We start from the raw sequence: 26,458 nt of genomic DNA on the forward strand, positions 1-26,458 counted from the left end.
ACATTCGCCTACAATAGGATGCCTTTTGGCCTCATCAACATTGGTGCCACATTCCAATGAGCCATGAACTCTTCTTTTAAGGATCTGCAAGATAAAATTATTGTGATCTATCTAGATGATTTGACAGTGTTTTCTACAAAATGGAAGGATCATTTAAGGGATCTATTGATGGTGCTCCAAAGATGCAGGGAACATGGGATATCTTTGAATCCTAAGAAGTCAATTTTCTTTGTTGAAGAAGGGAAATCGTTAGGTCACATTGTGTCTAAGAAAGTAATTCAAATAGATCCTAAAAGAGCTAAAGATATCCAACAATTAAGTCTTCCAGTGAATAGAAGTGGAGTCAAATCTTTCTTTGGTCAACTTTCTTCAGGCTTTTGTGCCAGATTTTGCTGAACTCACCAAAGATATAGTAAAAATGATGAGTGATAAATAAGTTTTCAAGTGGAATGAAGAAGGTAAGAAAGCATTTGATATGATTAAGAGATCTATTGCTCTAGCTCCCACTTTGATTACTCCTAATTTTAAAAAAGATTTCATCATTTATTGTTATGCATCTAAGCATACTTTGTCAAGTATCTTAACACAAAGAGATAATCAAGGTAACGAATTACCTGTTGCATTTATGAGTGTACCTCTGAAGAAACATGAATTAAAATATTCACTCATTGAGAAACAAGATTTTTCAATTGTAAAAGTTGTTAAACAATTTAGGTATTATATTCTACATTCTCATTCAGTGGTTTATGACCCTAAAAATGTTGTGAAAAGTATTTTGACTCAGCAAGATGTGGGACTAAATAAAAGAGCTACTTGGGTAGTTAAGCTACAAAAATATGATATTGATATAAAGCCAACAAACTTAGTGAGAGGGAAGGGCTTGTGTAAGTTGATTGTTGAAAACATTATTGTTACAAATGAGAAAGAAGAATTACCCCAAGTTTTGTTGGTAGGTCTCATTGATTCATGGTTTTCCAAAGTAGCATATTACCTAACATATGGAGACTTCCCTAAAGGAATGTCCCCTAGGGAAAGGAGAGATTTGAGATTAAAAGTTCCAAAATATGTAACTGCCCAAGGTGTGTTATATAAGGAGGGAATAGATTGAACTTATCTAAGATGTGTTGATAGGGTTCAACAAAAGCAATTAATCAAAACATTCCATGAAGAAACATGCAGAGGTGATTTTTATTCATTCATTATAGCTTCTAAAATTTTAAGAAACTATTTTTATTGGCCCGGTATGTTTCAAGATGCTTATTTGTATGTCAAGGAGTGTGAAACATGTAAGTTATTTATAGGTAAACCTTAGTTAGCAACACTACTTCTCAAACTAGTGGTTGTTGATGAACCTTTTAAACAATGGGGTATCATTTCATTGGACTTATAAACCCCATATCTAGTGTCGGACATGTATTTATCCTGACAGCAATTGACTATTTCACTAAGTGGGTTGAAGCTATACTAACCAAAAAAGCAAATACTCAAGCGACCTGTGATTTTCTTTTGAATCATATTTTGGTGAGATTCAGAGTGCCCACCAAAGTTGTTGTTGATAATGCCTCCTATTTTCTTTTGAGGACACCACTCTTTTCTGCTATGAAAATGAAATCACCTTAGCACGTGCTTCATATTATTTCTCATAGGGTAATGGTCAGGCCAAGTCGAGCAACAAGAATTTGGTCTCAATCTTGAAGAAGTTAGTGAGCAGTAATGGTAAATATTGGCACAAGAAGTTATATGAAGCACTATGGGCAAACAAGACCTCCTAAGAGGTCTATAGGTATGTCTCCATTTGAACTAGTGTATGGAATTAATGCACAAGTATCTCTGTTGTTGAACCTTGCCACTACAAAAATACAAACAATTATAGAAGATGCCTATTTTAAGTCATCCCTAGAGAAAAGGATTATGTACTGACAAAATTGGAAGAAGAAAGGAATAAAATGGTAGATAAGATCACAGAACATCAGATGAATGTGAAAAATATTTTTGATTAAAATGCAAGACCAAGGAAGTTCATGCCTAGTGATGAAGTTATTTTATGGGATAAGTGAAATAAAAAGAAAGGAAGTCATGGAAAATTTGAATCATTATGGAAAGGTCCTTTCAAGGTAATTGAATCAGTTGGTCCTAATGTAGTGAAATTGTCATATTTAAATGGTGAGATCCTACCATATACCTACAATGGATAGGATTTGAAATTATTCAAATTTTAGAAGGTTCCTTCTTTTTGTATATATTTAGCCTAGGTCACTGCTTTGTTTTTGTTTGTGATTTTTTTATTTTTTTCGTTGTTGTAGGTCTGCCAACCAAGTTTCTGAGTTCTTTTTTTTCAAGTGAAAACCAGTCCCTAGATAGAGTTGATGTTAGTTCATGTTTTTCAGAGTCGACATTCTTATTTTTCATTTATGGTTCACTTTTGTTTCTAGGAATTTTCTTATTTTGGACCATTGGTTCTGTCAAAAGTCAAATGTAGAATGAGGCTGAATGATATTTTCATCTATATCCAACCTCGTTCTTTCAGTTAATTATTTCCTCAAGCTAATTGTTGACCAAATCCTTCTATTAACAACCTTAATTAGGGGCAATTTATTCCAAAGCACCATCTTATTAAAATTTTGAAGGTAACTTGGTATAAGATGTAAATTTCCTTGTAATCCTTGAACCTTTTGTACCCCTTTTACCAAGTTCAAAGAATGCTAAGCTACATTGAACCCTTTATACAAAATGAACTAGTTCACGAGTTCAATGCTTCATTTGTTCCTTAAAGAAATATTCTTTGGCATGTCCAATTAACATGCCACATATGCACTTGGTGTATAGGACACACAACAATTAGATGCCTTGTCATGTATGACACAGTCATGGGTGATATCATAATCTAAAGGTAAATGCAAGCAATTAATGGTTGGAGTAAGCTCATCATCAATGATCGCGCCAAAATTCTGATGTAAAGGTGCAGAAATAAAGATTTGGCACATCTAAAGAGGAGTAATTATTTGAAGTACTTGTCTCTCGGCTTAATATCAATACCTAATTTGCCTCATCGTCTTTCCTTCACGGCATGCCAAAATTATTTTTGTCCTCTGCATAATTAATGATCATTTCCTCTTTTTTCAGGATGCATCTAAAGCAAGTTCTCCCCTTTTAAAAGAGGACATTAAGTTTCTTTCCTTGTCCAAGATAAGCAATCATAGGAAAATTGGAGAAAGCAAGCCTTCTTCCATAGTTGTAATGGTCGTTGCTCTTCAGGTAACCCTTCTTTTTTTCTAGTTATTCTTCTCCTGCCTGTTGAGTGAAGCATATTTGTGTTTGTTTCTTTGCATTTGAATTCAAAGTAAAGCTCCTAAATCATGAATTCTACACTGCACTTGTTTGGGAATATTTTTATTTTACAATGTAGGTCTCCTATAATAGCTGACACAAACTTGTTAGGAATTGATTTGGGAAGTGTTGCAGAAAGATTGTGTGAGACTGATTAAACCTTTTTCTACTCAAGTGTTGGACACTAACCTCCTCATGGCCTCCACTTCCCCACTAGCTTACCCTTGCCCAGAATTAATTCAAGAGTTCATTCATATGTATACTGTGTCTAAAGGGAATATATTGAAGAAGGATGGAAGTGTTTTGTTGAATATCAATAGGGATATTGTATCCAGATTATTTCACCTAGAAGAGCAACAATTTGCTGACCTTATCCTTACCTTGTTTGTGGCTAGATTTTCTAAAAAAGCAAGTGATTATAGGAACACCATAGAAAAAAATTGGACTGAGTCTTTCTATAAAGGTGGTTCTAGGTTACCCAAAACCTTGAAGAAAAGCATAATGACCACTCGCGTCCAAGATATAATGGTTATATTGCATAGAATTTTTGGGTCTCCTAACTTCTCTATTTTTAAAGAATGGATGTACTTTTATATTCTTTTTTTTTTTTTTATTAGACTGTAGGAATGGGTGCAGCACGGCCCCCCCTATAAACTACAGTGCATCGGGTAAAATTTTTAACGTGACCAATAGTGCTGGTGCGACATGCCCATCGGTACCACGGGGATGGGGGAGACTAGAACCCATGACCAACCCCTTGCAATAGGGAAGATTTAGCCAACTGAGCTAGGGCCCTCGCCCATGTACTTTTATATTCAAATTGTGTTAAAAGATTCACAATTTCTAAACTAGGTGGAACTAATAGCTAGCTCTCTCAGAGATCAGTTGAAGAGCACATTAAATCTGAAGAAGGAATTTTTCATGTCATCTTATTTCATATACATGCTAGCTACCACTCATAATTTGCAACATTTGCCACATGAACCCTGGACCAAGAGTATCACTGTATATAATTATTATCCCTCGTTGCATAAAGATAAAGTCTTGGAAGATTTTAGAAAGGTCCATGATGTCTTTTATGGAAAATTGTGTTTCGATATAAAAAGCTCCCTGCATCACAGATCATCACTTGAGTCTCAAAGGCTCATTCAATCTTTGAGTAGCCTATACATCCAATTCCTAAGGTTCAGTTATTTAAGAGTAGGGGGTTTTGATGAAGAACCTATTTGTCTTCCCAAATTTGCTCTTGATTGTTTTGTCCTAGCAGAATTAGATCAATAATTAGTTGTTTAATAAAAAAAATTCAGCTGAAGCTGCTTGTGATATCATTTTCCCACTTAGACTAGGCAAGTTGACATGTGGAAGCATGGAAGATGCTATGTGTATAAGTTCCTACTTGGTTAAATTTAGTTTTGGCTCCTATCTGGCTAGGTCAGATTTTGACAGCAAAAGAATTATCCATAGCTTATTTGACACTCATGCAAGGACTGTACATGTCCCCACTATAAAGGATTTTTGGGAAGATTATACAGATGAGTTAGAGGTGAAAAGGAGGGAGTTATCCAGGTTCACCATTACACAAATTCATCTTTTTCAATTGAATTTGGATATAGATAATACAGACATAAAGGAAGACAGAATAGACATCCCAGCTCCCCAAGAAATTGAACCAATAAATTTTTCTATAGACTAGGATTCTAAAGAAGATAATATTCTTGAAAGAACAGCAAATGTGATTGAAAAGACAAAGTATTGGCTAAGAATGAAAAAGGATACACGTGCTAATGATCAAGTTGACCTTGTTTCTAATGTTGGTCTTACAATTGTAGGTAGCAGAAGGTCATCAAGGATCTATGGGGAGAAGATCCATAATCCTCCTTTGGTGCAGAAAACTCGTTCTAGCAAGAAAACTAAAATGTCAGTACCAATAAGGCTTCACCAAGTGATTCGGGTAGATGGTGAACTAGATAAAGACCAAGGTGGTGAGCTCATCAACAACAACCAAAATGTCCAAATGACAATGGGTTCATCCCCTCCAAGGGTGCAAGTTGTAGGCACTTCTGAAAAAGGTATTAAATTGCAACAGGATACTGCCACTCCTAATTGGCTTGTGGCTTTGGTAAATAGGAAGAGGAATTGGTTACGATCTCTTTCTTGGTTGATGATATTGTGGAAAATATACCAATTCTCGGTTGATGATATTGTGAGAAAATATACCAACAAGGCTCCCAAGCCTAAGAGGACTAAAAGCACAACCAAGACAACCTTTGATAGTGCAACGGGGAGAAGTATAACCAAGGTAGCCATCTACAACCAAAAAGAGGGAGTTGATAAATTGGACCTGGGCAACTTTGAAATTATGAGAACAAGTTTTGGGGTGATGAACTGTGAAACGGAAGAACACTGGGTAGAGACATCTACAAAGCAAATTGTGTTATAATCGCAAAAAGATGGGATTGAAAAGAAAAAATTGAAGGCTGAAAACAATGCAATGGTTGAGTATAAATTCATTGAAAAGTCAGAGTTCAGTCCCAGTTAACCAATCACAACTTTCTTTTAATTCTAGTACTCCTAAAAATCAACAACTGTTAGAAGATTTTTTTAAAAAGGAAAATGATGACATCTATAGTGTTCAGTTGGATCAACTTGGTAAAAAATCAAGTCGCTAAACTCATGCAAAATTTGCATGAAATTATTTCTCTGGCTGGAATCACACTGGATGAATCTCGTGTTCAGTCCAGGACTTGGAAAATAGAAGTCAAGAAACTCTCAGCCATAATGACCCAATTAGTGGAAGTGGAAGATTTTGGACTAGAAAAGTAGAGAACCCATTGCACCATGTGGATGCAAGTCTAATTCAAGTCTTGAGGAAGAATTTAGCCTGGAGGGTATCTAATTACACTTCTGCAATCTCGAGGATGCAATCATGTGAAAAAGAATACAAAACATTACTTGAGCATGTAAGCATGGACTTTCAATCCATTGGCTCTACCTTTCCCAACCCTCTTAAAGAGAGAGGTTTTGATGTGAAGATCGCGATCAAACAACACAAAGAATGCATGAAGTCTATAAAAGACAAAATTGATCTCACATCATTCGACTTCTCCAAGGTGGCCAAAAGAAAAGTGGTGTCAAGAATGTGCACTCTGTGACTCCCTAGTTAGTTGGATATCGTGAACAAGATGAAACTAGATAAGTGTAATGTCCCCATTTTAGCAGTTGACCAAGTGTGTGTGCGTTAGCCTTGTTCTACATGATCCCGAGGGCTAACGAAGGGTTTAATGGGATCCTAGAGTGTTTTGGCCTAGTCATTTCCAGTTTGGGCCAAAATGAAGTTGATTTACTCAGTTTCAGGCATACTTACTATTTTTAGTAAGTCGGCAGGACACAGTGCAGGTCAATTTTGCTGATTGGATTCGATACTCCTCGGTGAGAGCTTTCCGATGAGCTATCACTCGCATTATTTGGAGTCTGATTGCTAATACATTTTAATGCCTGAAGTTTTATTAAAGTAACGTCTAATTTAATTGTAAAATATTAAAGTGTTACTTTAATATTTATTTTATGGTGATGTGTACCCAAGGGAGACATAAGGGGTATTTTAATATATGTTTTATCTATTACACATCTTTTATCCCACATTGCCCATATGAGTTGAGCGGACCCTTGGAAATAGAATAAAAGGAAGCATTTGTGGCTTCATTAGGCAGGTTGAATATGAGAAGAAATTGGTGTGTGAGTTGCAGCTCCGTTCTTGGCATTTGAGGACGTCTATCCTCTATTGTAACATTCTAGACATCATTCCCTTGGGGTTTGGCCTTTGGAATTCTTTGTTATTGGCTTTATTATCAGGCAGTTTAGTTGCATTTTCGGCTACAGGAAGATTTGGTATTTTGCTCATATCTTCTTCAGTACTTGTTCGATGCTTATGCCACTTTGAGAGAATGGTATTATGAAGGTAGTGGACTGATTGAAGAACAAAGTATTGTAGCAGCAAGTTCGAGCATGGGCTGGAGTATTATGTCAATACTGCTGAAGTAATTAGTGAGTTGATAAATCTGCCATGTATTTGGTTTTATGAATTCTGAAAATAACATTTTATTAGCAGCAGTTCATTTCCACTTTGCATATCATTGTAGTTTCTTTCTTGTTTATGTTGTATGATACCAATTCCATGCATGAAACACAACAAACAAATAAACGTTTGATTTTCAGAGTTATAAGGGGTTTAAAACATTAAACGGAGAAATAAGAAGTTGAATGCAAACTGTTTGACATAATTCCTTTCAGCAATTTGGTTTAGTTTTTTTTGGGACATCCAGGGGTGCCCATTACAGTGGTATCAGAGCTATAAGTCCTGCCATCCTGTGGAGGTCTTATAGAGAATTTGGAATAGCCGGATAGAAGGAAAAAGTGTTTGATGAAATGTCAAAACACTAAAATAAGAAATAAGTAAAAAACACAGGCTAAGCATTTATGTTTGAGCATGCGACAGGGGTCTTATAATTTCTGCGATACCAGAGCAAGACAAAATAGGATTTCAAAGTTGCAAAGCAAACAGTCTAGTACGTCCGTGCAGGTGGACATTGAATCCAACCATATAGACACAGAGGAGATATTCTTTGATCAGGACAATAATATGGGTGATCGAGATGACAGGAATACAGGATTAGGTGGAGGCAGAAATGTTGGTCCAGATCAGGGGGAGGTATTGTTCAAACAGTTACTAGATACATTAGAACAAGGGCAGGGTATGCAGCAGGAGCAGAATAGGCGAATGGACATGATGTTGTAGCTCATGGCTAGACAGATGGATGTCAATATTAATCCAGGTGATGCCAACAACAGAAACAATAACAATGAGGGAAACAATAACAACGGGGGAAACAATAACCATGGAGGCCAAGGCAACAACAATGGTCCTGAGAATAATATTAATGGTAATAATGGACACAGCAACAATGGGAATGAGGCTGATAACTTTAGACACGTTGCATGCCCAGCACGGACTGCGAGCTCAAGACCTCTTCTACCCACTTTCCCACCCAGAGATCTGGTTCAACCAGTAAACGAACCGCAAATTATCGAGTTACAAGATCAGTTCAGGAGGGACTGGGAGGCTAGTGGATCGGAGTTTCAGGTGGATATTTCTCTTAGAGATTATATGGACTTGAGGATGAGACACATGACTAAAGCAGGAGAGAGGAATCAAAACTTTGAGCTGAGGAAGAAAGTTGGAAAACTTTCTTTACCTTATTATGATGCTTCAGGGAAGATGACTGCATGAGCTTGGGTGCAGAAGGTAGATACATACTTGCAGCTAAATCTTATGCCTAAGGAGGAGGCTATCAAGTATGCGGCTATGCACTTGGATGGCGTTGCACATGAATGGTGGCATCATGGCATGGTGACTTTGGGGCATAATCAAATTACATCCTATGACGAATTCATCGAAAAATTGATTGAGACATTTGACACTAAGGATCCCGAGTTACATTTCAAGGAGCTAGCACAGTTAAAATAGTCAAGTTCTATGGATGCTTACATTGTCGAGTTTCAGTGCTTATCTGTACTTGTTACTGATATCTCTCCTAGGAGATTGGTGGTGTTATTTTGTGATGGTCTTGCTGATCCATTACGAGGTTGGGTGAAGGGACATGATCCACTCACCTTAGCTGAAGCAACTAAAAAGGCACAAGATTTAGCCCCTTCGGTATACAAAGGAAAAAACCATTCAAAAGATTCTTCCTACCGCAAGAACAAAGACAAAAAACCGTTTCAGAAAGAGTATAGCAAACCCAAAGAAGGATCAAAAGGACTAGACAATGAAACCTTGAATGAACTTCGAAAGAAGAAGCTATGCTTCCATTGTAGAGAGCCTTGGGACTTATCTCATAAATGTTCTCTCAAGGCTAAGGCAAATCAAATGGAGTATTTTTCAGCAGAAGAGTCAGAGTCAGAAGGGGAGGATCAGCACTCTGATTCATATGAGGGTAACACTATAGAGGAGAGCAACATTCCTAAGGATGATAGATCGTTGGCACGCTTGACAGGGGCCCAAAAGGCAATCACATTTAAGGTCAAGGGTACTATCCAGGGGCAGAAAGTGATATCTCTTATTGACACTGGGGCTACACATAACTTCATAGATGCAGAGTTGGTAGCCAGGAGAGGGTTACAGGCAGAGGAGCATGATGGGTTTAGAGTCATGGTGGCTAACGGTGATAAGTTATTATGCACTCAAAAGATATCTAATCTTCGCATCAGGTTTGGAGATGGCTACGAGTTGGAGGATGAGTTCTATGTTGTGGACATGGGAGATCATGATGTCATCCTCGGCATGACATGGATGGCTTCACTAGTTGAGTTCACACTCAATCTAGCGAAATTGGAGATGAGATTCCAGCATGAGGGAAAAACTGTGGTACTTAGAGGACTCTCAGATGGAGGTTGCAGAGTAGTGTCCTTGAGGAGAATGCAAAGACTTTTTCGTCATGATGACATAGAGTGGGCGGCAGAGTGCTACATTATGCCAACTTCACCAGAGCCACAAGAAAAGAGTCATCCACCAGATATCCAGAAGATACTTGATAGAGATGCTAAAGTATTTAGTGATATTCCTCATGGGGTTCCTCCTGACAGGGGGATGGAACATGTTATTGAGCTCGAGGAGGGAGCCAAACCAGTTATGATTACTCCCTATCGTCATCCTAAGAAACACAAGGATGAGATAGAGAAGGCGATTAAGGATTTGTTGGAGATGGGGCATATCAGGCCCAGTAAGAGCCCCTTTGCTTCAGCAGTAGTATTGGTAAAGAAGAAGGATGGGACGATGCGCATGTGTATCGATTACAGGGCACTGAATAAGAAAACAATTAAAAACAGGTATCCCATTCCTAGGATTGATGAGCTGATTGATGAGTTGCATGGGGCATGCTTCTTCACCAAAATTGATTTGCGATCCGAATACCATCAGATTAGGATGAGAGAAAAGGACATTGAGAAAATAGCCTTCTGATGTCACTATGGCCACTTTGAGTTCATGGTTATGCCATTTGGTCTAACCAATGCACCTGCTACATTTCAAAGTTGTATGAACCAGGTATTCAGGAAGCAGCTGAGGAGATTTGTCTTGATCTTCTTTGATGACATCTTGGTCTTCAGTAAGACCTGGGAGGAGCACTTACATCATCTGGAGGAGGTATTATCTATTCTGGAGAGAGATTCATTGTATGCCAAGGAATCTAAATGTGAGTTTGGCATGACTGATCTCCTTTACCTTGGGCATATCATTAGTGCAGATGGCGTTCGGGTTGATTCCGAAAAGATTAGAGCTATTGTAGAGTGGCCTACTCCCACAAACCTTACACACCTTAAGGGATTCTTCGGTTTATGTGGTTTTTATAGGAGGTTTGTTAAGGGATTCTCACAGATTGCTACACCCTTGACAGATCTTACCAGGAAAGGAGCCTTCGTGTGGACAGGGGCAGCACAGAGGTGTTTTGAGCATTTCAAGCAGGTAATGTCTTCATGTCCAATTCTAGCTCTACCGAATTTCACGAAGCCTTTTGAGCTTCATTGTGATGCATCAGGTGATGGGATTGGAACAATATTGATGCAGGAGAAGCATCCCATTGCATTCGAGAGTAGGAAGCTTCGGGAAGTTGAGAAAAGTTATTCTATCTATGATCGGGAGATGTTGGCCATAATGCATGCATTGGCCAAATTTCGATCATATTTGGTAGGTGGACGTTTTGTGATCAAGACTAATCACAACAGTATTAAATACTTCATGAGCCAGCGTGATCTTAATGACCGGCAACAAAAATGGGTGACTAAATTGCAGGCTTATGACTTTGACATAGAGTTTTTCAAAGGTAAGAAAAATGTGGTGGTTGATGCCTTATCTCGAAGACCTCACTTATGTGCTATGGCAGAGATTTCAGGAGATTGGAGAGATCGAATTATAGCAAAGTATGTCGGAGATGCTTGGGCTTCTGGATTGATTTCAGGTACCATACAGGATGATCGCTATGAGGTGATAGATGGATTGATCAGAGTTCAGGACAGGGTTTATTTGATTCCATCATCACATTTGAGAGAGGCGATACTAAAGGCATTTCATGATGCACCCACAGCTGGACATCTGGGGGTCTTCAAGACCTACAGGAAGATTCGAGAGTAGTTTTCATGGAAAGGGCTCAAGGATGATGTTTAGAGGTATGTTAGGGAGTGTGTGGTTTGTCAACAGAATAAGGGAGAGCACACATTTCCTGCAGGTTTATTACAGCCCTTGCCCATTCCTGATAGGAAATGGGAAAGTATTTCGATGGACTTCATCATTGGTTTACCATGAGTGCAGGGAAGGGATTGCATCTATGTGGTGGTGGACCGCTTGACGAAGTTTGCTCACTTCTTTGCTATTTCGTCCACTTACATAGTAGCACAGGTGGCAAATCTTTTCTTTAGAGAGATATTCAGGTTACATGGGCTACCCAAATTCATTGTCAGCGACCAGGATAGTAAGTTTATGAGTGTTTTTTGGCAAGAGTTGTTTAGGTTGTGTGGTACAGATCTTACACCTAGCACTAGTTATCATCCATAAACAGATGGGCAAATAGAGATTGTGAATAAATGGGCGGAAGGATATTTGAGGAACTATGTAACTACACAACAAAAGGCTTGGATCAGATGGTTGCATATGGGGGAGTATTGTTATAACACCACTTATCATATGTCCATCAAGATGACTCCTTTCATGGCACTCTATGGTTATGAAGCACCTAGCTTCATGGACTTAGTTTTGGGGGACAGTAGAGTGCCCAAAGCCAAAAACTTATTGTAGGATAGTCAGGACATCTTGAAAGTGCTCAAAGAGAATATACAACAGGCCCAGAATCAACAGAAATTGTATGCTAATCAGCACCGAATAGAGTGTAGCTTTGAGGTAGGGGATATGGTTTACTTGAGGCTACAACCATATAGACAGTCATCGCTCAAGAAGAGCGGAGCTAAAAATTTGAAACCTAGATTTTATGGTCCCTACAGGGTGACTCGCAAAGTGGGCAAAGTCGCCTATGAGCTTGAGCTTCCAGAGGGCAATCGAGTGCACAATGTATTTCATGTGTCTAGGCTTAAGAAAGCCATTGGTCAAAGTGTAGTGCCTTCTGCAGATTTACCCCCTTTGGATGAGGAGGGGAAGCTTGTGTTAGTACCCGAGGCTATTTTGGACACCAGAGACAGGAAGCTTAGAAACAAGATAGTGAAGGAGTATTTGGTCAGATGGAAAGACCTGCTAGAGGAAGATTCTACATGGGAGAGTGAGCAGGTTATTTAGCAGGCTGGACTGAGATTGCTTGAGGACAAGCAATTTCAAGGGGGGCAAATTGTAATATCCCCATTTTAGCAGTTGACCAAGTGTGTGTGTGTGTGTGTGTTAGCCTTGTTCTACATGGTCCCAAGGGCTAACGAAGGGTTTAATGGGATCCTGGAGTGTTTTGGCCTAGTCATTTCTAGTTTGGGCCAAAACGAAGTTGATTTACTTAGTTTCAGGCATAATTACTATTTTTAGTAAGTCGGCAAGACACAGTGCAGGTCAATTTTGGTGATTGGATTCGATACTCCTCGGTGAGAGCTTTTCGATGAGCTATCACTCGCATTATTCGGAGTCCGATTGCTAATACATTTTGATGCCTGAAGTTTTATTAAAGTAACGTCTAATTTAATTGTAAAATATTAAAGTGTTACTTTAATATTTATTTTATGGTGATGTGTACCCAAGGGAGACATAAGGGGTATTTTAATATATGTTTTATATATTACACATCTTTTATCCCACATTGCCCATATGAGTTGAGCGGACCCTTGGAAATAGAATAAAAGGAAGCATTTGTGGCTTCATTAGCCAGGTTGAATATGAGAAGAAATTGGTGTGTGAGTTGCAGCTCCGTTCTTGGCATTTGAGGATGTCTATCCTCTCTTGTAACATTCTAGATGTCATTCCTTTGGGGTTTGGCCTTTGGAATTCTTTGTTATTGGCTTCAGTATCAGGCAATTTAGTTGCATTTTCGGCTACAGGCAGATTTGGTATTTTGCTCATATCTTCTTCACTACTTGTCTGACGCTTATGTCGCTTTGAGGGAATGGTATTATGAAGGTAGTGGACTGATTGAAGGACAAAGTATTGTAGCAGCAAGTTCGAAAGCATGGGCTGGAGTATTATGTCAATACTGCTGAAGTAATTAGTGAGTTGATAAATCTGCCATGTATTTGGTTTTATGAATTCTGAAAATAACATTTTATTAGCAGCAGTTCATTTCCACTTTGCATATCATTGTAGTTTCTTTCTTGTTTAGGTTGTATGATACCAATTCCATGCATGAAACACAACAAACAAACAAACGTTTGATTTTCGGAGTTATAAGGGGTTTAAAACATTAAACGGAGAAATAAGAAGTTGAATGCAAACTGTTTGACATAATTCATTTCAACAATTTGGTTTAGTTTTTTTTGGGACATCTAGGGGTGCCCATTACAATAAGGACATCTAGAAGAATCGCCTACAGAGCATCAAGAACCCAAACACAACTGCCATGACCGAATCCATGAACACGTTTAGGACGTGGAAGTTGGCACGTGGACAGGGTGATGCTGAAGATGAGGAGGAAGAGGAACCGCTTGACCAATCAACGGATGATTAGTGTTTTCTAGCTAAATTGCTTTCAGAACTTTTAGTTTATGGTTTTTAAAAGTTAAACTATGGGTCTATGTAACCTTTATGTTGGTTTTCATAACTACTTTTTGTTAGTGTCAATAATTATTATTTACACTTTACTTAAGTTTACTTAGGTTAATGCATTATTTTATTATTTATTAGTTAGACACCTAGGAGTATGCGTACTCATATGAGTTGTCTTGTTGAAAACACAAGAATTAGCAACTCTATTTTAGCACATGGTGTCTACAACACTAGAGTTTGCATAACCAATTGAGTTGTCATGTAGACACCATAGTTATTTGCACTCTAATTAAGCACATGGTGTCTACAATATAATTTTATGTGACACACCTATGTAAGGTTATCCTCTCATCATCACACTAACCTGTTGTGCTCAATGGAGGATAATCCACTCTTGGTGAACGTGTGCTTATTTGTGAGGCTTATCATTTTGATAACTCCTAGTCATTCTATAGGCCTTTATACAGGCACTTCTAGTGTACATGTACAACATCAATTATTGAATGATTTGATATCCAAAGATTTAAACATTAATTCATTCTCATATTGTTATTATGATCATACATCATTTGGTCCATATTATGCTTTGTTCTTGAGCTTCTTGATCTTGGCGTCATTTTGCCTTAGGGAAAATTCTTACATGGTATCAAAGCTATACCAAATTCTTACACTTTTAACTATCCGAGAATCGAGTTTGCTGGGAGATTCTCAGGTAGCTCTCTATTTAAGTTTTAAACTCAATAGTGTTAAGGGTTGGCAGTTTTTGGTGGTTATCATATTGTGACCACTTTATCTAAATTTTATAGCTATGTAAGTTTTGTAAGTTTCCAATATTGTATCTAAACAGTATTGTTCTTTTTTTGAAAGGAAATGTTTGAATGTTCGAAGATGTTATGCCTTGAATTTACTCATTATCGATTTAGTATTAAATCAATATTGGGATTGTTGAATTTCCTTTGATGCTAGATAATCTTTTTCATGTTAGATGGGCATTAATTTTTGAATGTCTTTCCAAAAGCGATTGATAGAGAAACTATGTGTTTTGTCCTTTGTATGTATTCGTGTTTATTTGTTTGTTGTTATCAGGTTTCCCTCCTATCTAAGAATAAAAGGGAAGCGTTAATACTTTTAGGTTAAAAGTAATTCTCATTTGAGAGGCAGTTTTAATTGAAGATCTAATAAGGAAGTTGAACCTTACCAAAATTCAGAGAGGAATTGAAGAAGTTGAAATTCCTCAACTGTTGGAAAATTGTATTTGTCTTGTAGACTTGGGCATAGAAGTTTTTATTCATTTATTTTTATTTAAAGACAAATATGTTCACCAACAACTGATCATAAAAATAATTCTATAATTACTTATATTTTTAAAAAATATTATTATTATTACTTCTATATCCATGTAATCATATTTCTAAATAATTAATTATATGTGTGTAATCATGTTACTGAATAATTACTTATTTAGATATTATGATGGCAAGTGACAATTGGATGAAGGCGTAGTTGTTTTCATTAATGAAAACATTTCTTGTTGGTGTAATCACTTGACCAGTCAATTAGTTTTCTTGGAGGTTAATGATGAAAACTACCCAAGTATAGAGCAGGAAGCCTAGGTACAGTCAGACAATTTTGATCATCAAGCACAGGATACTTATCAGACATAACTATAATTTTGGATATCTAAAAAATGATATGTGTACATACTTCAAGTATAGTCGCTTATGTTAATATGGTGTTTAGCATATGTTTTGGATGACTGGAGTGAAATTGGTACAATATGACAGCTTTTCTAAACAAGTTTTAGTGATCACAAAAATTAGCCTAGCAAATTGAATTGTTTGGACAATTTGATTGCATAGAAGTATAGGGGAAAAATCCTAGTTGTTAGCCCTTGGATAGAATGTCTTTATTTTTCTTATTGGAGTTTGTGATACACATTTTGGGGATTTTTTTGTATGTCGATTGAATAAAGAATAATGAAGGATACAAAATAATCATTAGTTTTATATGCAAGCATGGATTATGATAAGATGGTAATGTTTTAATGATGGTATTATAATATGTGTGAGCCTAGATGTTGGATCATATCAATAGCAAGCTTCATTATAGAATAATCAAGAATTGTGATGTATAGTATATTCTTTTTATATTGTAATACTTCTATTATAATTAGATAATGAGTCCAGAAGGTGCTTTGACCTTTATTCTTGATCTCGTGTTCTCTTTCTTTTTGTTAGAAACTCCTAATAGAGTTGGATACCTCTACAAAGGTCTTGTCTTATTGCAAGGACTCGTGTACTATAAGTTATTTAATAACTCATAATAGGGTTAGTCCTCTTAATAGAGAATGTTCAAATTAGTGTATAGTTGTAAAAAGAATTTGCACTAGGGTTTTCCCTTGCTCAAACTTTCCTCAAAAAATAAATCATGGTGTTATGAGTTATTTATTATTTGATGCTTTACTTTCTTTTATTATTATAAGTGGATGTGCATGATTAAGTTGAAAAGCTATTAATCGGTATCAAAGTGCTACAACATTGATTCACCCTTATAGACACTAATATTTCAATATAAAAAAACCTTTTTAAGACCATTGCTTCAAAATACTAGGGGACAAATGATTATTCTTATCTATTGTCTTCAATCAATCGTGTGGTGAAGGACTTGCTTCATATAATACCAATGGGCATTATCTTATTACCTCTAAATAATCTTGGAAATATTCTCACTAAGAGCAATCATCACTTTCCATTCCATCTAGATGTTATTTATGCATTGCTTTAATTTGATTAAATCCATATTTATGTGGAGGAGAAGCATTTAATTCTTTTTAAGACATTGTCTTAGGGTTTCTAATTTTTTCTTTATTTACTTTTTGTGATTTTTTTGGATTTCCGAGGAAATCTTTCCTACTCTTCTTACACGTGGTTTAGGAAGAATTTTCAGGACTAAATTTTGGAAACCTTTGTTTGGACGTTAGTAAGTGAAGTTTACAGTCTTTCTTTAGGTATTCTTCTTTTTTTCTTTTTGAAGTTTTCTCTTGAGAATGAAGTGTGAGATTTGATAGTGTGTTTTGAATGGTATTTCTTCAAACTTGTTTATGCTTCTAAGAAGATTGAAGTTTTCTACATGAGTAAAAAGTGAGGATTTTGAGTTGAGTTGAATTTTTATATAGGAGTTTTAATTATTATTATTTTACTGAGGAATGATTGCTTTTGTTCCATTCTTCCTTATTTTTCGTTGGTTTCACTATAGGATTGAAGTAGGACATTCAACTCTTCTTTTCATATTTTATTCTTTGATTGTACAAGTAATTTGGTAACAAAATAATTGATTTTATGTGTATATTAAATTACTATGAGAATGTGGTTTTAATTGCTTGTTGTTTATTATATCCCTTTTATATTTTTCCTAGGAGTTACCTTTGCAAGGATGGTTATTATTTCTATTTTATAATTTTTGTTGGATTTTTGGAAGGAAATAAAGGAGATCTGAAATGGGTCTTAGCCTAATTTAATTTGAAGTGTCAAATTGATGTCATTTTGGGAACCTAAATCATGCTAATCTAACAACAAAAACTTTGCGTTATTGTGGTGTGTCTCATTGCATATCAAAGGCTTAGGGACTTGTATATTTTCTATTTTAATTAGTTTGTTATTTTTTAATTATTAGGTTACTAATGATTTTATGATTCCTATGTTTTGGATTTTTTTTATGTGATATTGATTTATTTGTGTCATGTGTTGTATCCAAGAATTTTATGTGGGAAAGCTTTGTGAAAGTTCCTCCTCTAGTTTTATACGATCTTATTTATTATGATAATTTTTGATGATGTTGATTTCATGATCATGTGTATAATATCCATTTTATTTTATCTTTTTATGTTTTTACAAGTACACAATTGTACGAATCATGTATTTATGATCAAAATTCAATACCATTATCAATCTCTTTAATCGAACCATCCTGAATAGTATTCTAATTTTGATTTTTCTCTTGTATGATATGTAATTGATTAGCATCTAAGTCATTACTTAATTTTCTTTGATGTATCTTAAATCTTTCATCAACTTTCACTTGAAACTCTCAACAATTTTATTATGGCTTTGCTTATAGCATTAGTAGGCTTTTTCTTAGTAGAAGAACCAAGAAAAATTCCTTCATCACTACTACAATCAAACTTTCCTATCTCATCATCTCTTTTAATTCAACATTTATTTTCAAAAATTCTAAAATATTCAACTATAGGAACACTCCCATACCATAGTTCATAAATTGTCTTACTAGTACCATGTCTCAAATAAACTTTGTTCAATGTGTGAATTGTAGTAGCAATATCTTATCTCTAACACATTTTTGGTGTTTTTCCTTCCAACATCATAGTGATAGTAGTATCGAGAATTGTCTTATTTCTTCGCTTTGTTATCCTATTTTTTTAGGGTTTCATAAGGAAGATATGTCTTCTTATTCAATGCTCTTCATAGAAAGCATTGAATTCTATGGAAATGAATTCTCCGCCACAATCTAATCTTAAGCATTTCATCTTCAATCTCACCTCGGTCTCAAATCAACTTTTTTTATCTTGAACTTGTTGAAGGCTTCGGATTTTTCTTTCAATAATGCAACCCACATTATTCTAGAATAACAATCAATTAATAAAATGAAATATCTCTCACCATACCAAGTCCTCATCTTGGTTGGACCATATAGATCTGTATGAACCAATTCTGAAATTCTAATAGCAAAATATGTCATTTTTTTAAGGTAGCTTTAATTTGTTTTCGCATAGTACATTTTGGGCATTGTGTTATTAAGATTTGTCAACTTCAGCAAGTCTCTCACAACATTAGTAGAACTCATCTTCGCAATGTTATCAAAATTCATGTGACAAAACATCTTGTGCTACAACCAATTGTCATCAATCTTCGCATCCAAAAATCTGTTTGTCAATGCACTCAAATGAAATATATTACCTAAATCATTTGTAATAGTGTATATGTTATCCTTGAATTATAAAATGTAACCTTTTTCAACCAATTGTCCAACACTGAAAAGATCATATTTTAATTTATCAATAAATAAGACATCATCATTGTTATTCTTACCATCAAGAGGAATTGAACCTTTTTCTTTGATCAAACAAGGAGCATTATCTCTAAATCTAAAAATATCACCATCATACTTGTCAAACTTCACAAATTTATTTCCATCACCTATCATATGATTGAAAATCCATCATCTATTATCCACTCCTTTGTCTCGATCTAAGTAACAAGAGAATTATCTACAACTACAAGACCATCTTTTATAGCAATAAAAATAATCTCATCCTCTGTTTGTAGCACCTTTGCTAGAAGCATAATAATATTTCTTCTCATATCTAGTCTTAAACTTCCTCATTTGTTTTTTTTTTTTTAAATAATTAGATTTATATCTCAAGCTTCATAACTTATGTGGGCAAGCCTGATGTATTTGATATAGTTCTCCTTCATTTCAAGATAAGTTTAATACCTTTATGATTCTTTTGAGGTCAATTTCGCTCTTAGCTTAATTGTCTTAAAACCCTGATAACCATAATCATGCATGAAGAGATCAACTTGAATTAGTTAAGGTATGCACCTTTTTCTGCATATATCGTCACATTTCATAGGTTGTCTTGTTTTTCTTGAACTCTAAACAAACAAGAAAGATGTTTAATCATATTGTATCAAAATCCAGGCCACCAAAATTTATCAATTCATGTGTCTACCTCTAGGGATATTTCTTTAATTTCCAATTGTGGGGATGAAAAATGTCTCATGAGGATATTGATTGTCTTTCTTTAATTTGCAATTGTGGGGTTGAAAAATGTGCCATGATATAAGTATCTTCTCACAAGGTAGCAAACCCATCCTTATATTTACTAAAGATTTTTTTTTCTTCTCTTTTAAAATTCGGGGAAAACTCAGATTTAGCTTTTTATAAAAGCGGCAAAAACAGGGTGGTGACCCATGAGTAAGACAAGCCAAATAAGCCACTTACAGCTCATCAAGAGCAAATAGTTGATAGCAAATGCCTCTACAACACAATAGCAAACAACTAGAAACCCACATCAAGGGTGGGTAGAAATTTCACCTACAATATCAACAAAAGTTTGGCAAGAGGAGCAAGAATGATCTTTTCGTCATTTATGAACTTTCCAAGCAATAGGAACACCATCACAAAGGAGAACAAGTGAAGAAATCTCCTTAGTGAGAATGTCAGCACAAGGAGCAGTGGGTTGATGGGGCAACACATCATCTAGTTAATGTTGATGCAGAACATGAGCAACATGCAAAGGTTCCACATGACCAGAAGATACCACATCAGCAACAAGAGTGGTAGGATCTACAAGTGGTATACCATCATCCTGGGAGGAATAATCAACGACCTAAATATAAGGTCTTTAGATGATGAATCAAAAGACAATACAATCAAGTAATCACCATTAGCATTTGTCCACCAAATGATAACATCTTTCCAATCGATGGAGAACAATTTGTGGCCAAGTGACTCGTAAAGAAGCATCAATAACATCAAAATGGGATAACTAAATCCGAAAGACATAGAGAGGAAGTAGTATCATCAACCTTCAAGAAGCCGAATAGGATTCTCAAAAGCTTCAAAGAAATAATTCTCTCAAAAATAGAGAGGAAGAGTGGAAAGGAAAACACCGTACTAAAGCACACTGATTGGTTTAGTATGGTTTACAAAGAGGGTTAAAGGAAATTCTCCATTTTTTGACTGAGAGAATAAAGAACCCATGTCCACAACTCGCTCAATACCAAACCACAGCGATCAAAAGAAACATTGGCAATTAAAAAGCCCTTAACACAAGGGAAAAGCTCAATATTACCAACAACTACGAGCTTCGAAGAATCCATCGTCAAGTGATGAAGATCCAACAAAAAAGGTCGAACACCAGCAGATCTACATATCAACCCACAACGTTAATAGAAATCCATATTAACCACTACATCATTGCCACAAAACAATAGGGAAGGCTTTGGCACAAACAAGAGGATTAGATTTCCCTTTGGGAAGAAGAGTGACGGTAAATCTGGCAGCACGAACAAGGATCTCTCCATCAACATAGAAAGGGGCTTTAGGGGAGGAACCCAAAACCCATAGCATTAGAAGACGATGAGGGTCTACCAAAAGAATGCTCAATGAGAACCTGTGCCAAACCATGACCAAAATGTGTCGTCCTCAAAACCTCAAGAATCGACAGCCCATTACCCACCAAGGGTGAAGCAACATGACACCAGAGAGCCTAGGCCCTAACAAAGGTGCAGTAGCAACCGCAAACTCTAGAAATGGTACAAAAGACATTGTTGCAAGGGCATTCAACATAGATGAAATATTTAAGACTCGAATTATATTTAGTATAAGGGCTTTTGAGATGTTTGGAAAATCCAAAACTACTGTTTGCCTACAGTCTCCTCTTTTTCATATTACTGTAGCTGCCATCTGTTAAGGAATGTGGATCAGAGATAGAGAAAGATAATAGTCTTTTAATTCCTAAGTATATCTAATAATTTATTTCAGAATTATTACAGTCCAAGATTATATAATAATAACTTCCAGATTTTATTATAGTCTAAAGTATTCTCCCTTTTGTTGTTACTATGGAAGATCTCAGATTTGATCGGAGAATTTAATAAGAACTGATCTTATATAATATAATGAGAACAATCCTCTGTAATTCTTTGGTCACTAATATGTAATATAATTTTGACTGATGTCTTCGTAATGCCTGTAGTATCGAATGCTTGCTGTGGAATGTTATTGCCTCTGTTATTGATTACATTCACAGCCAGCATCGATACTCTCTTAAATATATTATTAAGAGTTACACCCACGTAGGAGCATGACTCCTTATGCCACATAGGGTCATTACCCTACGTGGGGTAACCAATCACATTTGTTACCCACAATACTTGTTGCCGCACTAAAAATACTTTTATAACTAAAGCCTTACCCTTGGAGGTAAAGGTCTCGTTGAAAACTTTAATATAGACTTTACATGATTAGCCTTGTCAAGGAATGTGTAAAAATACTTTTATAACTAGTTATTACAGAAAACTTAGCATGCACAAGCTTCAATAGACAATTGGTTATCTAAGCTAAAACTATCCCCTTATTATCATTTTATGCCGAATCAACTCGGTAATTTGCAATTTCCTCATGCTTATCAACTCCAGACATGTGCAATTTCGTCATGCTTCTCTTTCCAAAGCTACTGCAACACTTACTCCTTTGGGTAACAAGACTCGATGAAAACTCGACTACTTACACAAATAGCCTTGTCACAAAAAAATTTATAAATACATTATCCCTAGAGCTCACAACTTATTACAAGAAATTCTCAAGCACAAGCTTGAATAACCACTTGGATATCAGAGCTAAAGCTCTCCGCCTTTATCATTTGATGCTGAATCAAACCCCAGAATTTGCAATTTCCTCATGCTTTCGTTTGTGATGACTACCCTGCAAATTATGCCTCACACAAGCACTACATTAATTATCAACTTCAGAAATAATTGTCATCCCTTATATATTTGTCAAAAATAATTCAACAAAATACAGTGCCAATTTCTATTCAATTCTGTTGAATATTGGATCCAAATGTAAAAAGAGGTGTAGATTTCAATAAATGGTTTATGCGTCAACAAATTCATAAGCAGAACAAATTCTTTGATGTGCAGTTGTATAAATCTAAAACAATTAAGAATTCAACATGGGAACAGGTTATTACAATAACCATCTAGCACATAATGCCTACTATGTGCAATGGACATAATGGTTGCTATCTGGAGAATATTCCCTTCATGAATGTTTGTTTGCAGCAACCTATAATTTGGTTTCAAATTAATGCCTGCCTGTGGGGTTGTATCACAGCAACTAGGGCAATTAATAGAACTTCATACTGTTTCTTGCCTTCCAAAAAGGCATTGCACTTTGATTAAGACCATAATAGATGAAAAATTGTACATGGACAATGGATGATCACTTGAGTTTGATGCATAGATCACCTCCCTTACCTGGATAATAATGACCTGGCAACCGTCATTGGCACAGAAAACTGCAACTTCACCAATTGCACCATACCAATAATATTTAAGCTTCCGTCTATAAAATACCATGCAGATTCTGGCCTTTCCTGTTGTGATGCCCCCCTTATCAATATCAATGGCAATGTCCATACTGTAATAAAGGTCATATGCTCCCAACTAGACAAAATTGGTTATTGTACAGTTAAAAAGGGAATTGAAGGAGAAATTTGATTTTACAAAGTGTGAGAACCTAAACTTGTCCTTACTAGGATGCCTTGGACATGTAATTAGTAAATAGCACCACAGTACCCAAAAAATCCAGACAAATTTCACAATTCTTCAAATAGACTTTCATATGCTGGTGAGCCTTCAAAATTGATTTACAATTTCTCCAATTTGAGAATCCAATGAAGGATATACCATTATTACCTGCATAGAACAAAAAATCCGAGCACATGGTAGCAAGAGAATTTACTCATATTTACAGTCATTGTGTGATGCAAGAGGTTTGACCAACAGTGGACCGCCTGCTTTGCCCAGCTTGACCTATTCATCAGGAATTGGTTGTGACAACCTTGTAGCCAGTTCTCTTATCTACCACAGTAGTGCTTTATATAGCATACAATAACAAGATAGAATAGATTTTGATTTACGGTACTGCAAGACTGAGATAGATATAGCATACAGTAACAATTTAATGAATGAAAGCAGGAGAATGACTATTTGAGATGGAAGAATGTTCAGTTTGCCTGCCTTGCCTTGGTATACTAAATTCCTGTCCAGACAAAGGAAAATTTGGATGTTGTCGATTCCATTTTTCTCCAATCTTCCTTTGTTCTCCAGGAGCACAACCTAAGATACCTGCTGAACTTGAATCATGTGATCTGTTCCCATTTGCTGAGGATCCATATGCTGTATATGAGCTCACTGGTGGCCTTTCTGCAATCTCTGATCCACCACATTCCTCAAAAAGACCAATTCTTCTGCGTCGCTTCCATGCTTCTGACTTTCCAGTCTCCTGGTCCCTATGAAAAGTACCTGCAAGATGTTCTAAAGTTGGATACCTCCGTGCACTATGATGGTCAGCAGCAAATGAAACCGACTGACAAGGATCAGCATCTCTGCTACTAGGACCAGGTGCAAAGCTGCTGTTGTCAATCGGAAAACCTGTATCTTGATGTGCTTCTTGAGTAAGTTTCTTATATATCTCAGAAAGGCGTGCTCCAGATAAATTGGAGAAAGTAGCAACATAGTTCCACAGCCGGGTAACCATTCCTGCAAGAGATGAATTAGACTTATAGTAGATTGACGAGTACATATACTAAAATAAATGTAACATGATTTGGCATCTATAGTCTTGAAGTGCTTAAGCATTAGGAAACTGTTTGGCAGTCTCATTCACGTTGCAATGGTGAAGCATGTCATGTCTTTCTAAACAAGCTAAAAGGACTCAAATTATACAGAATAGGGGGATTATAATCAGATCAGTAAGAAATTGAGACTGGTCAATACCTTCTGGCTTGAGAAGGTCAGATAAAAAACGATCGATATATCCACATTAGTGTCATAATGTTTAGATCAGATCAAAAATGACGGATCTTTACTTTTGTTCTTAGTTATATTAAGTCAAGAAATTGTGATAAAAGCAACTAATTTAACGTAAAAATAATCCAAAGGCTAAAATTGCACATGCCGTCCAACTAAGCATTATCTTCTAGACAAGATAAAGTAATTTGGAGCTATCAGTGTTCTTAAACAAACAATACTAAGCTCAAGGCATGTTGTTTTCTACTTGGGGTCTGACAGCTACTTTGCAAGTTGACATCCAGAATTCTGAAGAGCATAAAATCTGGATTTTAGAGGGCATCACACAGCATTACTGAAAACTAACATGATCAATCTGTCTGTATGATGCACAGGTAAAGCTTGAAAAACGGATAGGGAAAAGATTGAACCTAGAAAAAGAAAATGTTTACAGGTCAGATATTGGAACACAAGCATATTCTTATCTTCCATACAATGCAGAGGATATTCCAAAGAAAACAGAACAACACACATGCAACAATTGCAACTATCTACATGAAAATACTCACTTGTATAATTACGGGAGTTTGAATGTTCTTTCAATATAACATCAATTTTCCGGCCAAGAAGCTGCAGATAGTTCTTAACTTTGTAAAGTACCTGGCAAAGACACTTAAATTTCAGAAATGTATAATAATAGAAACAGAAAAAAATTGCTCGGTTTAATTAGGCATAACAATATCCTAAACTATATAAATCATTAAGGCCATAAACGAGGCTTACCTCCTCTTTAGGAAGGTCTACACTAGTTGCCTGCAATTTATGTAGCCGTTTTAGAGTGCGCAACTGATCATACATGACATCTGCACACCATTCTCTCCATCTTTCTTCCTTCGTCTCCTGGTCAATCTTCTCCCTGTATCTTTGATACTGAGGCTCTTCTGATTCAGATATTTCACCTTCCTCCTTCACCCGCTCAATCTTAAGATGTTTCTGTAAATGTTCCCTATTTGGCTTAATTTTCTGCTTTGAATGATAAGACTTCCCATGCCCTTCTTTGGAATCTCCAAATGAGGTTTTTGAGAGATCTTTCTCAACCTTAGCACTAGGCTTTTCAGTTGGCAGGATCTTTGTATTTGTTTCCTTCTCAGATTCAAATTCCTGGAGCCAAAACTGTAAATTGCTTAATACATGAGTTAAAAAGGAACTACAGAAGGGACATACAAGCTCCTTTGTCCGAGAGATTATTGTTTGGGACAACTAAATTATAAATGTCATTAAAACACTATTAAGGCTTGAAAATATCTGTTTAGAATCCATCTTTTATAGAGAGTTAATCCAAGCTTCTTTATTTTGGTGACAGAGATATATGATTTGTGTGACAGTTATAATTATAATGAATTTTAATGCAGTAAAAAACCTGCAATGGATCTGACGTTCAAGAATACCTTAAAAGAGGATATCTAAAATGACATCATAGATATTATATCTAATGTACATCACTGGATCAGATATCTTAAACAAACATATATGTTAAACACTGAGAGGTTTAAGGTATAAACCTCATGCAGCCTATTTTATATAGAGATGATAAATAGAGACATTTATTGAAGTATCATATATTTTATTTGCCCCCATAATTGATTATTAAATTATAATTTTTTCTTACCTGTATGACACGTGGGAATCTAGTTATCAATTTTATTATTTTCAAGTGTAAGCAGAAAGGCTATTTGAAAAAAGATTCTTGTTTTGTTTGAAAGTAGTTTTTTTAGGTGATTTGTAGTTTAAGTTC

The 26,458-nt window shown here is 35.9% G+C and overlaps 1 protein-coding gene and 1 long non-coding RNA gene across 2 annotated transcripts in view; both read right to left on the bottom strand.

Moving 5' to 3' along the window:
• Positions 1-22,375: 22,375 nt before the first annotated feature.
• Positions 22,376-23,289, bottom strand: LOC149552384 (uncharacterized). The gene is made up of 2 exons (XR_016352919.1): positions 23,128-23,289; positions 22,376-22,573 (listed from the first exon to the last, which is right to left on the bottom strand). It is a non-coding gene; the product is annotated as an uncharacterized LOC149552384 (long non-coding RNA).
• CHR5 (chromatin remodeling 5) overlaps positions 22,764-26,458 on the bottom strand; it is a 47,714-nt gene continuing 44,019 nt past the window's right edge. Inside the window, exons 29-31 of the mRNA XM_089787928.1 lie at positions 25,447-25,824; positions 25,233-25,323; positions 22,764-24,414 (exon numbers count right to left, since the gene is read on the bottom strand). Of these exons, the coding sequence (XP_089644054.1) occupies positions 23,834-24,414; positions 25,233-25,323; positions 25,447-25,824 (1,050 nt within the window). The 3' untranslated portion in view covers positions 22,764-23,833. The remainder of the gene's footprint in view (positions 24,415-25,232; positions 25,324-25,446; positions 25,825-26,458) is intronic.

The sequence above is a fragment of the Cupressus sempervirens genome, chromosome 6 (assembly GCF_028749045.1).
Source record: "Cupressus sempervirens isolate cs-2001-9-10 chromosome 6, ASM2874904v1, whole genome shotgun sequence".
In the NCBI taxonomy this organism is placed as follows: Eukaryota; Viridiplantae; Streptophyta; class Pinopsida; order Cupressales; family Cupressaceae; genus Cupressus; species Cupressus sempervirens.